This window comes from Agelaius tricolor, unplaced genomic scaffold (genome assembly GCF_023055355.1).
Source record: "Agelaius tricolor isolate 1412-34295 unplaced genomic scaffold, bAgeTri1.0.p SCAF_13, whole genome shotgun sequence".
Lineage (NCBI taxonomy): Eukaryota > Metazoa > Chordata > Aves > Passeriformes > Icteridae > Agelaius > Agelaius tricolor.
The window spans coordinates 15,999,527-16,014,141 of NW_027269273.1; the positions used below are offsets into that span (position 1 = coordinate 15,999,527).

At 37.0% G+C, this 14,615-nt stretch overlaps 1 protein-coding gene across 7 annotated transcripts in view; it reads right to left on the reverse strand.

The window, feature by feature from the left end:
• KAT6B (lysine acetyltransferase 6B) overlaps positions 1-14,615 on the reverse strand; it is a 103,632-nt gene that overhangs the window by 42,536 nt on the left and 46,481 nt on the right. For 4 of the 7 annotated variants that reach the window (XM_071438854.1, XM_071438853.1, XM_071438852.1 and 1 more), the window contains 5 exons: positions 12,067-12,175; positions 6,268-6,383; positions 6,030-6,111; positions 4,914-5,046; positions 48-979 (listed from right to left, as the gene is read on the reverse strand). In XM_071438854.1, the coding sequence (XP_071294955.1) occupies positions 48-979; positions 4,914-5,046; positions 6,030-6,111; positions 6,268-6,383; positions 12,067-12,175 (1,372 nt within the window). The remainder of the gene's footprint in view (positions 1-47; positions 980-4,913; positions 5,047-6,029; positions 6,112-6,267; positions 6,384-12,066; positions 12,176-14,615) is intronic. The other 3 variants (XM_071438856.1, XM_071438857.1, XM_071438855.1) reach the window with 2 other exon arrangements.

Consider the following 14,615-nt stretch of genomic DNA (forward strand, 5'->3'; position numbering starts at 1 on the left):
GTTTTGGACGGGACGCAGGTTTGGTTGGCGCTTCGACCTTTGCTTACCATCATCCTGATCAGGTTTAATCCTTCCGTCTGTCAAGCTCCCCTTCCCTGGTGAGGGGGTCCCCATCTGAGGGGTCATTTTATACTTTAATCTGCCTAGAATCCTGTGCTTTTTAAAGAAAGCTGTTCTCCTGAGGTGAGAAATTGCTTTAAAAGCATGTCCTCTAGACACACCCCATCCAGAGGCACAGGCATGAGACACAAACCTACTCCTAACCTCTTTCTTTCCACAGAAATGACTTTTAGATGTTGATGTGGAAGGTAATTCTGGTTTACTACACAAGTGCTTGAGGGGTGCATAGCTTGGGTGACTCTTTTTTCGAGACCGTTCATGAGTGGTATAGATATGAGAGAGTCCATCAAAGAGTCCCTTTAGCTGACTGCTGCTAGGAAGGCTACTAAAGGAGGGTATGCTTGACTGACTGGAAGAACTTTGGGGAGAGTTAAAAGAAGTCAAAGTGCTGGATTTTTGAGAACTGGGGCTCTGACCAGAGATGGGGACTGGGGGTAGAAGTGAAGAAGGTGGAGGTTTTAGCTTTTGTGTGGTACCTGTAGCCAACACAAGAGAAGTGCATGACTGTTTCTGAGAGACCTTTTTCCTTGGACGATAGTGCTTTGAAAAGTCTATTATTTCACCTCGTGATCTGCGACCATCAGGTGATGGTGTAAAGAACTTAGTAAGGCCATCAATGAGACCTTTGGTTTTCTTGTTAACTTTAAGTGTAGAGGCAGATATGTAGGTGGAGGTGGTGGTGATTTTGGTGGTGGCACCAGGCCGAGTGGGGTCTGTAACAGGCAATCTGCTGCTTGAATCCTTCACAGATGCAGCATGACCAGATGAAGGTGTGGTACAGACTTTAGTCTTTTGACCCCTACCAGGTGACCCCCTTCCTGTGAATGCATTCACGGATCCTTCATCACTGGTTACAGACCTATGCAAAAATTTGAAAAATAAAAATCAGCATTCAAAATCTTTACTGTCAAATAGCACTATAGTTTATACAAGTTACCTGGAGCACTGTACTCAAAAATCTCTAAAGAAATTTCAAGACACATACATTCTGGAAATAGATTTCACTCTATGACATAAGAATCACCTTTTTTTCCCCCCCCTTCTCCTTTTTGTTCCCCCTCCCCTCTTAACTCTAAAAGACAGTCCAAAGACATATAAAAAGTGCTGGCATAGCAAGATCTTCCTAGTATACAGCCTTCTCATATACTTTTAGGCATAGCCAAAGTGTGCCTCTTTGGAAAAAATATCATTACATCATGTTTGTACAACAACTGCTCCATCACCATAGAGTTTATTGTACACACAGAGAAGATGAATGTTTTCACTGTTAATATGATATCAAAACAGTTAACTTCAGACTACATTTGCTTAAACTATAGAGAAAATCTATTAATCCTTCAAAGCAAACAGTCAACCTTGAAGAAACTGCTTTTTTTCCCCCACGCTCTTGTTGGATTATGTAAAACATGGCAATAACAGTTACCACCAAAGACCTAAAAGCCAAACAAGGTAGTTTATTAAGAGCATTACAACAGAACCAAAGAAATAGACTCTTTAGACATTTAAAATAGCAAAAAACAGAAATAGCAAGGGAAATACCAAGACTAACCAAGGTGCATTTGCAGAAAAGCCATGAACTAATCAGGCCTAACACAGTGTTAGGAAAAAACAGAGTAGTGAATCTTATTTAAATGCTAGGAAGAAAAAGAGCATACTGAAAGCCAACACTTGTGAGAATAGAATTAGAGGTTTAACTAGTTGCTAATAACTGAAGAGAGGAACTACACTGCAGAGTAGTATATTCTAGCATACAGAAACAGAACTTTTGAACATATCTGCAGTAAAAGAAACCGTTATCAGGACATACAATCAAATTACAAAGCCAAAGAAAGTACACAGTGGTATCACAGGCTTTCTTTCATTCCCTTTTACATCCTTTCCTTTGAAGTTCACTTATTTACTTTGCAGCAGAAAGTTTTCTTCCACAGACTTCTACCCTCTTAATTGAGATACTGAAGTAATTAATTGCACAAGGTTACTTCTAATTAGGGATTCAACAGCCAAGGGCTACTATCTGGTTACTGACATCCAAGGGCCCACCAGCTTAAGAACCAGCCCTTCTTCCACCCACACATCCTTAAATGTGGTTAGTTCCTAAGAGGCAACAAAACCAAGAACTTCTAAATCTTTTGAATCCTTTGGGGTCATACACATAAGTCCATCCCAAGACCTGTTCTCAGTGCCAGATGTGGGAACCACCAGCAGTGCCAGAGGCCAGCACACACCTGGTTTAAGTTAATCTTACACAGTAATTTGCCTGTGAAGGGCTTCCAACAGATGGTCAACAGGCAAAAAATTATTCCAGTACCACTCAAAAGATTTTCTTTGTACTATACAAGGAGTAAACGGCATTGACTAACCTTTCTGTACTTCATGTGACTACACACTTTTTATGTTTGACACTATTGTCTTCCATAGTCCACAATCACTTTTAAATAGGATTTCATGCCAAGAGTCTCTTCTCATACTCTATAACCACTAGTTTTCCAAAGCAAGATTACTTTGTTTTATTTATGAGACACTGAAGCACTAGAAATGTGCTGGCAGTATTGCAAATATTTATTTTACAAAGTGCTTCCAAAGCACTCCTGTAACATGCTCATGCAGCTCACATGCTACAAAGAAAACCTTTCTGAAAATGTTAATAATCTTCATATAATACTAAAAGAACTTCTGCATCCTTTAGCATGATGTTCACTATAAAAGTTGCAGCTCAACATCTCAAGAGCAAAACATAACAGGAAAACCCTCATAACATTCCCAACCTTTCTATTACATGTATGAGAAAGGAGGAGAAGCAGAATTAGTGTCCAGGGGTACATTGCTGCTAAATCCACCCCTTGGGAACCCAAACATGCATGACTGCAGAGAAGAAAGATGGCAGGACTGTATTAGAACTGGTCCTGGTTCTGGTCAGGGCAGGGTTAATTTTTGCAGTAGCCAAGGGGAACATGTCCAGGACCCAGTGGTTATTCTGTACCACCTCATGGGCAGGAAAAGGGGCTCTCTTCAGGGAGAAGGGGTTCCCTGCAGTCGGGTAAGCAGGGAGCAGCTGGGTAACACCACGTCAATCACATGTGAATTGTTTTGCCTGTCTTGTACACTTTGTTATTGGTACTGTAGCTGTTACTGTTTGCTTTCTTTACTCACTCCTGTTTCCAGTAAATTGCTCTTATCTCAGCCTGGATCTTTACTTTTGGTGCCTTCAATTCTCCTCTCCAGACACTGGCAGGAGGAGGGGGAAGCAAGAGAGCAGGGAGTCTCAGCAGTAGCACTCAGCTGGGGAGTATCAGTCCTGAACCACAAGAGAGCCCTAACCTCCAGCTGAAGGTTTATCTGTTTTCAAGGGTAAATAAAACCAGAGGTAGAACTAAAGCCCAAGGCATAGCTAGAGATATAGGGAATATTTTTATTATGCACACAGAGTGATATATGGAAATCTCAATGACCTTCAAATTCCTAAGCTATTTATTCAGGAGGACAATGGAGAAGTACAATGTTTCACCCAATCTAACAGCATGGTCTCACCAGCCAGTACAACTACATCTTTTACTTTCATGTAGTGTCATACTTTATTCCTGTCCTGAACTACTTTACTAGAGCAACATACACTGAACTTTAGGACAAGAAACAAGATGGCAAGATGAAAGATCCTGGAAGAGAGAAAGGCAAAAGACAACACAGCAAGATGCACAGCATCAAGTAAATCAACTTGACTAGTGCATTATAACTGCAAGTACTTTTCCTTCTATTTTCACATGTGGGCTTCACTGGCTTCAAAAATCCTTGTTTTGCAAAATGCCAAGTTTTACAGCAGCTCCCATGCAACTCTGAATAATACAAGACAGGTTTTTAGACTGTAGAGAATAATGTCATAATGTACAGAATGAGTAGTTGGTAGAGTCAGAAAGCTTTTCAGCTGCTCAGTGACATAGCCAAACAGTTAAATAATACTTAAATAGGGGCAAAAAAGGTGTACTTGGATAGGAACATGTGATGGAGGACAACATGCTACTGTAGCTGATACAGAATCTGTTCCTATTCAACACTCAGTGTAACATCAACTCAGTATTTCAATGCTACTTAAACAATCCTCTAACCAAGATTTATAATCTCCAACTACAGTGTTTCCTGGGAAGACAGATGGTAAAAAACACTACAGCACACTCATGTTTTAGATAAACACAGTCCTGAGAAGCAAGAGGAATTGCAATTTCTTTTCCTAGTAACTGGTAGCAGGTTAACAGCAGAATTCAAGTAATAATCTTTTCCAGAGTACCACTGAAACCACAACTTCGCTGTTACTTGTATAGTTTGCTTTTTGGAATGGGTTTTGTGAGCTGATATTAACAAAGTAATTTTTATACAGTTTTCAAACACCTCTTTGAGCAGAATGGTCTCCTGAAGTTGTCTATCATAGCTTGATATTATCCACTTTGTATTCTGTAGATACTACAATTATTTGAAGCTACATTTAAAGACAGCTGTGGCATATGTCATTATCCAGAAGTTTATTTGCATCTGCTATATGTACAATTTTTGATAAAAAACTTATGGCATCTGAAAAATCAAGTTACACTAATTTTTTTATCACCACCTGACATGACACCAAAAGCACCTACTATAATTTAGAAGTTATTAAACATTGGGCTGAAAGGCACATACAAAATCACTCGTTATCTGTTTGCCCCAATTTGAAACAGAGTTAAAAACTGTGCTTAAACCTATATCAAACTCTTATCTGACTACATTCTCAGTAACACCTAAAGAAATAAAAACCAAGAGAAACTTACAACATTCGTTGCTTTAATTTATTTTTCGGTCGTCCAATAGGTTTTGCATATCGTCTCCTTATTTGCGCAGCCTTCTCATGAAGCAGCTTTCTCCCTTTCTTCTTTGGTCTACAGACCTGGCAAATCCACATCCCTATATAAAGGAAAAAGAGTTTAGTTGTACATAGTTTATCTAATCTGTACTACATGTGTGTACCAAGATACATACCTAGTATATACAAAGTCAGCAAATTATCTCTTGAACAGGACATAGGCAAGGAAAAGTGGACAAAAAAGTGATCAACCTCTATCTATACTCTGAAATTTTTAAAAGCAAAGTGCTTATGGAAAGGGGGATACAAGAGGCAACAAGAATCACAGGAAAGATTATGAGCAATTAGGTTCCTAGAAGAATTTCTGTTCTAGCTTGTCACTATCTAGATCTTTCTCCAGACAAAATTAAGACAGGGTAAAAAATTGACATGTGTGTTACAAAGCCACTGGGGTAGAGCATGCTAAATATACTACTTCACACCTATGGTATAGTTGTTTTAATACACAACTTGAATTTAGCATCCTTTTAACATTAGATAGCCAAACACTTATTGTAGATAAGGCTGGGAACTGGGAGGGGAGGAACTGAAGAAAGTCTTTAATGTAACTTTAAGATTAAATAGGAAAAGCCATAAAGATGTAAGAGCAAAAATGAGAGGTGCCATAGGTAAGAAATCTAGAAATTAGAGAACCTGAAGACACATGCATTTTGTTTTGTTTGCCATTTTTCCAATTACTCCTACAAAAGGCAGGAAGAAAAATCTCTTCTACATGTTCCAAGAACGTCTTTGTCAGTGTATATACTCCAAGCATTTAAACAGCCTTTCTAAAATTTCATCTACAATAACTGGGGCAACAACTCAATACACAGTGAATAAATCTGGTGAACTATATGTAGACCTTTTATATTTTTCTGAGGAAAAAACCCCTCATATAATGACAAGTAAAATTTCCTTTGATATGAATGAAATCATACTATTTATCATTGAAAATAAAAACGATAATAGCATGCTTGACAGGTTTTGTCACTTAATACAAGACTGCAAATGGAAGTACTGTCATGCAAAGGATTTTTTAGATCACCTTTTGGCATTCGGGATAGCGGCGGGTCACAGCACTCCATGTGGAACCCTCGATCACAGGAATCGCAAAAAAGCATGTTATCCTGGGGGGGCAGGGATGAGGGGGTGGACAAAAGGAAAAAGGGAAAAAAAAGACTTAATACAGCATTGTTAGAAGTTGTTTGCATTTGGACATGTGCTAATTATAAAGCTTCTATAAACAAAGAGAAGTCCAGTAACACTGAACAAGTCTAACTTACTGCATTTTTGCCTTGGATCCTACATGCACTGCATGTCTTGCATTCAATACACTGCCACCTCAACGCCTTCACATTTGTTGTTAACTCAGGACAGAATTTCAAACATGATGGATGTCCTAAAAAATACCAAAATGTTATTGAGAGGTTGAGATTTAAGATTGGTTAGATTGATTCTGAAGTTCAGCAGGATGTAGCCAGCACCACCAGAACCCTGCAAGTACCACTTGCTTTCGGAATTCTGCAACACATTATTTAGTTCATCTACTTCATACAAATATACAGAATAATTGTCATTAAACCAATTAATGAAGACAGGTAGAAAACTGGCTTTTACTGTAACTGACACCAGTGAATCGTCTACATAAGCACCTAAAACTGAATTTTTTATTTTCACTAGGTTATTTCCATAGCATATTAAACTGTCATTGGTTCTGAAAAAAGCATATTTATAAACTGACCACATTCCACTTTCATAGCAGTGCACAATAAACAGAGGAAGTCTTCAGACAAAATTGCATTAGTTATTTTTCTAACTATACTATCTACCAGAGAAACTGAAAAGCCAAACTATATGCATTTTTTACTTTCAATTAATTACTTAATTATACACAAAGAACAATTTCAGAGTAATAAAAAGAGAAAAAAATTAATCTAGCAATTGGCATAAGGAAAACATACTCCAATACAAGGTTTAAAATTGAGGGGGTGGGTGTGGAGTATTGAACTACCAACTCCCACAAAACACAAAAATTCCTCGGCAGGACCACCCTCTTTTCACAGTAATCTTGAAGGCCAGCAGGACTTTTCCAATTAACAGAGGATATCAGGCAACTGAACACATCCAGCACCTGAGGCAATACTGGCAGAGATTTTTTCATGTCTTCAACAACCTCAGAGCGTAGCCCCAATCCAGACAAGATAAAAGCACTGCTATATAGGAAGGGATAAGCATTCCCAGGGAAACACTTGATGAGAGTATTATATTCAGAGATCATCTATCATGAACATAACCACAGAAGTTGTCAGAGAGAGAAGAATCCCTGATGCCATGCTGCACTTAGAGATGGCTGCAGTGACGTGGCACACATCAAAGGTGCTTTCCTCTCACTGTCAGAGTTGGAATGAGTGCTTTCTTCTAGGTAATGCTGCAGTTATAGTGATTCAGACTTTCTCCATCTACTGTCTCTCAGTCCAGGACTGAGCTAAAACACCACAAATGAAAATACAATTTCATCTATGAGCATTTGCTATTTTTGTCTAATGGACTGAGGCACAGATGGCAAAGACTGATGGAATTCAAAAGCCACCTGAATAAGTGACAATTTCAGATTTTACTTCCTTTTATTCTATTTATCCAAGGCTTAAAACACTTTATAGTTAAACTTTGAAGGACAACTTGAATTGCGCATTTTCTCAAAATAAAATGCAGAGATATAATCTATTAGGAAGGAGCAATCAATAATAAATTCAAAGAGTAGTTTCAGAAAAATATTGAAAAAGCATAATCATTTGATTCTCTGCATATACCAACATTTTTTAGGGTTAAAATTGAGTATGCACTTCCAAGAATGTGACGAATATACTACAACAGCAGAGATGAGTTCAATGAGATACTACTCCCTTCAATGAAACCCCCTAAAGAGGCTGATATTAGTAATCAATATCACATAAAGACTTATTTTATTAACTATGACTTAACAACCCTATTACACATTAAAGCATAGTTGTGAATCAATCACCTCCATGTAAATATATATAACTCCACTTATCTACCCTGCACAGAAGTGATTTATTTCAAGGAGCAAGTAAGTTGCAGTTCAAACTGTTGATTTTAATTTTGTTTTACGTAAGTAACTGTGATGTATAAACGTATGGAACATCCATTCTCACTGGTTTTAACCACTGCTTGAACAAATTAAGTATAACTGTATTAGTTTGTATCTCTTATCTACCAATGGAACATTTCTCATTCAAGCAATTACACATCTTGATACATTTCTTTCATCGCTAGCTTTTATAATCAGACAAAAACTCAAGAAGAATATTCCACTGGTATTAAACATGCCTGCAATTGCTAATCCTTGAGCCACAAGTAACTAGAACTGGAAGGCTGCAAATGAGAACCATCACTATGGATTTGCCATATTTTTTTCACCATCTTTTCTAGGTATGCACTAGCAGAGACAGCCCAGGAACTTTTAGATTTCAAAATACTATATGATATAGTTCTTTAATAGCTGATAATACTTAAACTATTCATTTTAGATACAAATTGACATAGTGCAAATGTAACAGTAACATGTATAGGGTAATGCCTACCAGACATTAAGTGGTAACCAGCAAGTTTCAGTTTTAAAAGGAACTGTTTAACTACATTGATAGCAGTTATACAGATTTTGTAGTTTAACAGACTTCAATAGTCATTTGAAGTTATGGTGCCCTTCACTGATTTTACAGCTAGCTTTTTTTTTTTAATTGGAGAGCTGAAGGAAAGCATGTTTTGGGCTCCCAAATTTGCAGTATTTCACCTCTAACTAGCCTAAAATCAAATTACAAACATACTCTCTTCTCTATATCCAGAAGCTGATAAAACTCCCAGAGGTTCCCAACCCTAGTTTCAAGTGTTTAAACTGGTCATTTCTCCTGGCTCAATCACGTGACTTTCTTTAAAACTCAGCAGCATCAATAATTTAATGTATCAAACAAGTTTACCAGATGACTGGAAATGTAGACCTTTGCAGGATGGAAGATTTCACCAGGAATACATACAGGCCTACTTTAAAATTAAGCACTTCAAAATTTGTTCATCCATGTTTGAAATGGTTAATATTGGTGATACATTGACGTGGCAGAAATAGGTGAGACCAGGAACTCAAAAGTGAGAGTCTCATTCACTTTTGTGTCTTCCTCACAAAGGTGAGCCTTTTTTATTCATTAAAGGATTTAATGAAAAAGCTAGTCTTTTAAAAGAACAACCATTAGATCAGTGACTACAATTAAACACAGTGCAAAATAAGTTATGCTAAATCTCCAGTTATTTTTAACTTAAGCACAAATGCTGGTAACTACTGATAATTCACAAAAAATCTCTCAACTTGTGTCTGATTATCTTTAAGGTACAAAGTGTTATTATTATTTAGGGAGACTTTAGCTATGAGCAGAGATGGTCAGTACAACTGTCTTGGGGATCTACCAGTTTTTACTACCTGCAGCTTTCTTAGCAGTTCATGTTACCCAACTAACCTGATATCCTTATACAGACAGCAATAATTAAGGCAGTTGCTATATTCCATTATTACTAAAGCATACCCTAAATCTCATTTAGAAAGCGATCTCTGCCCAGTTCTTTCCAAATATTTTCTGTCCCTATTCCCTCTGACCTGAGTCCAGTGTCTGTTGCTCTGCTGTCCAGCCTTCTCTACCCATCTTTATCAGTAACTGTCTTGCCTCCTCAGGATAACATCCAATTTGAAAGGAAAATATCCATAGGTATTCTGCTTTTTGCTATTTTTGCCCCCTTTAAAAAACATTTATTATAATTCTCCAGTCACTCAATTTTTTCCCCTTCTCATTCTACAACTTCAAACCTTTATAAAAATCTGTCAGCAGCATTAATGTTTAGTTGCTTCTGCACATCTTGTTTGGAAAAAATAGAAGCAGAGTTCGATTCCAGTTCTCAAGTGTATTGATTTTTCAAAATCAAGAGATAGGGAAAAAGGAGAGAAAAAAACCCAAACAAACTACAAAACCCAACCAAAACCAAGAAGAACTGTCTGCTTCTGTAATGGGATTTATTTTCTCACATCTGACATCCCTCATCTTACTTCTTGAAAAATCCTTTGTGCCAACAGACATAGCAGTGCACTTCATTTCTAATACCCAAATATTTTTCCTCCCAAATACTACAGAAATGTGCACCTGGTTATCCAGCTAGTTTCTGCTTTCAGAATGCAGAGGCACTACCTGAAAAGACAAAAGTGACTTGACACAAAAACAAAAAGGGAAAACAGGCATGCCAGTAGTGGGCACTACAATTTAATCTCTGATCAACTGAACAATTTGCTTGCTGTGCACAACATGCAATTTCTTTTCTATTTGTTAGACAGCAAGACCAGCTTTGAGATACACTGCAATGTGCAAAATTACAAATCCAATTACAATAAAACTCCACTTGAGTGAAGTTTTGTTATTTATAAATTGCACTGAAATTGGTTTTTATTTTAGTTAGGCATCAGTAGCTAAAGTTTAACCATCCAGCAAACTGATTGGCATTCTCACCATTTCATTCTTTCTATCTAATACATCTGAGGAACTAATTAAAGATAATTTAGTCTTAATGAGGCAGAGAGAATGTATCGGTGTTAATTCAAATAGAAGCTGATCCATGAAAGTCAAGACTTCCAGTTCTAAAGTGTCTTAAGACCCACCAGGGAATTATTACACAATAGAAGAGTGGCTGATATCTAAGCTCACCTGATAAATGTAAACTCTGTGCACCTAAGTCTAACCAAGTATTAATTTTGCAAATATCACAAAACAGATTTGAAAACAGAGGAGATCTGTAACCTACAAACCATTAAAGGAAGACAATTTAAATTTATGAGGTTTGCTGTTGCATACTGGGTTTAAAAAGTAATTTTTTTTTTTTTTCAGAGGATAATAACTGGCTAAAATATACTAAAAAATACAGTGGCTAAAATATAAAGCAACCATCAGGGTGACAACTGAGAAGCAGACAATCAATAACATATCTTGATTAACTGAAAACACGTTTTTATCCATACTATCTCTATTTTTACTCAAGGACTGATGTAGCCTGACCTGAGAACTGCCAAAGCTACCGTCAGCATACCAACAAAATGATGATATTCATGGGCTCCAGATGCACACAATCACAGAATATCCAGAGCTGGAAGGGACCTGCAAGGATCAACAAGTCCAACTCCTGGCCCTTCGCAGGGCATCCCCAAGAGTCACAACATGTGCCTTGAGAGCTTTGCCAGCCTTGGTGCTCTGGGGAGACTGTTCTAGCACACAACCACCTTCTGGGAGAAGTTTTTTCCAAACCTCCCCTGACACAAGTTCAGGCTGTTGCCTTGGGCCCCAGCACTGGTCACCACAGAGAAGAGAAGCACCTGCATTAGGAACAGTCACAGTCTGCAAGAGCTGCTGCAGCACACAAGAGTGAGGTACATGCAATCAGCAGTGTCATTATCTTGTGCCCAACAAGTAACCAACCAGCTGCCCACCTCATGGGGTATGTTACCTAAAATATTATTCAAATTCCCTCTTGAGTAACACAATCATTTTATAAAAACATTAACTGAATACACAAGATGTGCAGCAGCAAAGACTGCTACATAGTCTTTATTACTATGACTATTCCTTAGCTTCTGAAATGTTGTAAATCTGTGCAAGCAAAATTCTTGATCATCATTTGATGTCACAATGCAAAACTGAGTTTTCAGAGCCAACATAAATCCCAAACAATAACTGAATTCTTGTATTGTAAAAGTGTAGTTTCCCCCTCTTAATTTACTCAGCAGATCTATACTTGGACACAAAGATTATTTAATACATCTCACTTGTAATTATCCTAAAGATGACAAAATTCTAGTTTAAAAAAACCAAACAAAAACAAAACAAACCAAGAAAAATAACAAATTCTTCTGTTCCCCTGGTTTCAGTTCTTGATCTATGTTTGTTCTAAGAGAGGATAAGGTTCACAAGTTTAAAATACTTTTAAAATACATACTAAAACATAAATATTCCTAGTATTTGTAAATTCAGCCAACTTACCACTGCTGCCACAATCTGCACAAGACAAGAGCTCTTCTGGTTTTTTTTCACGATTTGATTCTTTCGTTCCCAAGCAAAAGCTACATATTGGGATGGGATCAGCTCGTGGCTAGATTTAAAAATAAACAGACAGTTAGCTAACAAAAAAACTCCAAACCAAAACCCACCAGCCTCCTAGGCTTTTACTTGGTATTTTAGTGTAGTACATACTAATTGGCAAGGCAAATGTCCGCTTTCCTAACTTGGTTACAAAGTTTTCATCCTAACATACTTCATAAACTTCAAGCTGGCCCATAATAAGCCACCCTGTATATTCACCCATGTAAATGTCTCCAATACAAGAATAGTGTTAACAAAAACAAGGAAAAATTAGAACATGGGACACTCTTCTTGCATGCAATTGCAACTCCAGAACACAATTGCTTGTTCTTCAAATGCAACAGTGCTCAAACATCAAGATGTAAACTAGTCTTTATTACAGACAAATATAGTTCCTTTGCACAAGACAAAAAGGCAAATTCAGGACATACTTTATTACTTGGAAATTCAATACAGCTCATACCCTCCTCTGAAATTACCATTTTAGGGTAAAAGCACTGGATTTAACAGATCAAGGGTTATCCATGCCAGTCTGATGAGTTCCATCAGCTTTGATAGACATTCATAACAAAAAACATGCAAATCTTTCAATGTCTAGAAGCAATACACAACTCTTCAGAGAATTACTTCAGAATGGATACAAATCTACTTCCCATCTTCCTTATCAATTACATAACAAACAATCAGAGAATATTTATTATATTGTTTCTGCATTACATTTTAGAGCTTTAAAGAAAACACTAACCTGCAACATCCAAAATATTAATGTATTAAAAACTACATGGAAATATTTGTAAACAGGTCTGTAACACATAAAATTACATGCAACAATTTCTCCCAAATGAGATAGTCAAATAACAGAGTACCTTCTAGCAGAGAGTATCACAGTAACTCAGATTAACATGGTTTCTTTAGAGAATTCACAGCTTCCAGATTCAGGTATGCAATGCTGTTAGTTTAACATATCAAAGCAATCATTTATTGGCTTTACCTTCATTTTCCATTTCCTCTTTATGCTACAATACTTTGAAAGCTGGCAGGCTATCTTCACTTGACCTATAAATCTGTATTCCATTACAGATCTGGGAAGTGGGGAATGCTTGTTTTTAAGGGTATTCTTGTGAAAGAATTAGTTCCATGGTGATATGCCCTTATATCTCAACAGAATATAACACAGAAATATTGAAAATACTTTTATGTTATTAAGCTTTATGATCATTTTAAGTCAAGCAGCATGAAGAATGTTGACACCAGGAAAATAAGTTTGTCCTAGCCATAGAAGAGGAGCACACGTAAACATACTTCCATATAAACATACCCCAAGGCACTGTACTTCTTCTGAAAACTTAGTCCTCAGCAGGTCTGCTCACTGTTCAACTCTTCACAATCCAATTACTGAAATACTGACATACTTGTATACCCCAAAGAATACACATAAAAGATAAACGGAGCTGAACTTTTCATAAGTAAGGAGATGTGTGTTCCCTTCCATCATCTACAAGTGGGAACTGCTGTAACCTCCCTATAACCAATAGGAACAAACATCATCTGCAGTCTTTTGTCTTATTGAGCTCTCCATTATGGATTATATGGTTAGCTGAAATATGAAATTGCTACTTAGATAAAAACAACTGTTTAAGCTATAAAACAGCTTTCAAAAACAGTCCTGCTTCAAAAAAGAAGCATTATTGGTGTTGTCAGTTTTAGAAGGATGACACTGAATGAGATCTGTAGTTCTAGAGGTGGAAAGAGTTGTACCAACTACTTGCAGGACTTTTCACTGGATAAAAACAATGTATATATAAATAAAATAAGAAAGAATTAGTTACTATTCTTGCCAGTCAGATATAATTCAACAGATCTTTCCCATAATTTTGCTTTCATCAGATATGTCACTGGAGCAAATGATAGTAACAAAAAACCCAAAATACATAAATGATGCAAATAATCAGCAGCAGAAAAAGGGTCCAGAGCTATTCAAACAGATTTCACAGCATTGTATGGACATTTCTTAACTGCTACTTAACACAGATAATTTTAAAAGACAGATGATTCTTTTAGCAGAATCCAGTAAAAATCTCCTCTTGGCAACCATACCATTCTCTTTCCCTTCAATATAACAGTGCTTTAGCCATTTCAAAAAGGCTAAAAAGGCTTGTGCTGATAAATAATTTAGAAAGCTTCACATATCATTCAAATCCAGGTCCACAATCTCATCTATCTTTCCAAGATATTTTTTTTTGCTCTAGGAAAAGACATGGCCATTAGCCAACATTCATTTACTTCCCTATTTCAAACATGACCCCACCCCATCCCCCCCTTTTTTTTTCTGAAGGTAAAATAAAGGACAAAGGTTGTTGGCAGTTCAGGGCTACAAAGACTGATGTTCCCATACCAAAACTAATCACAAAGAGCTTGCAAATCCCATCACCTCATATACAAGTTCCAAG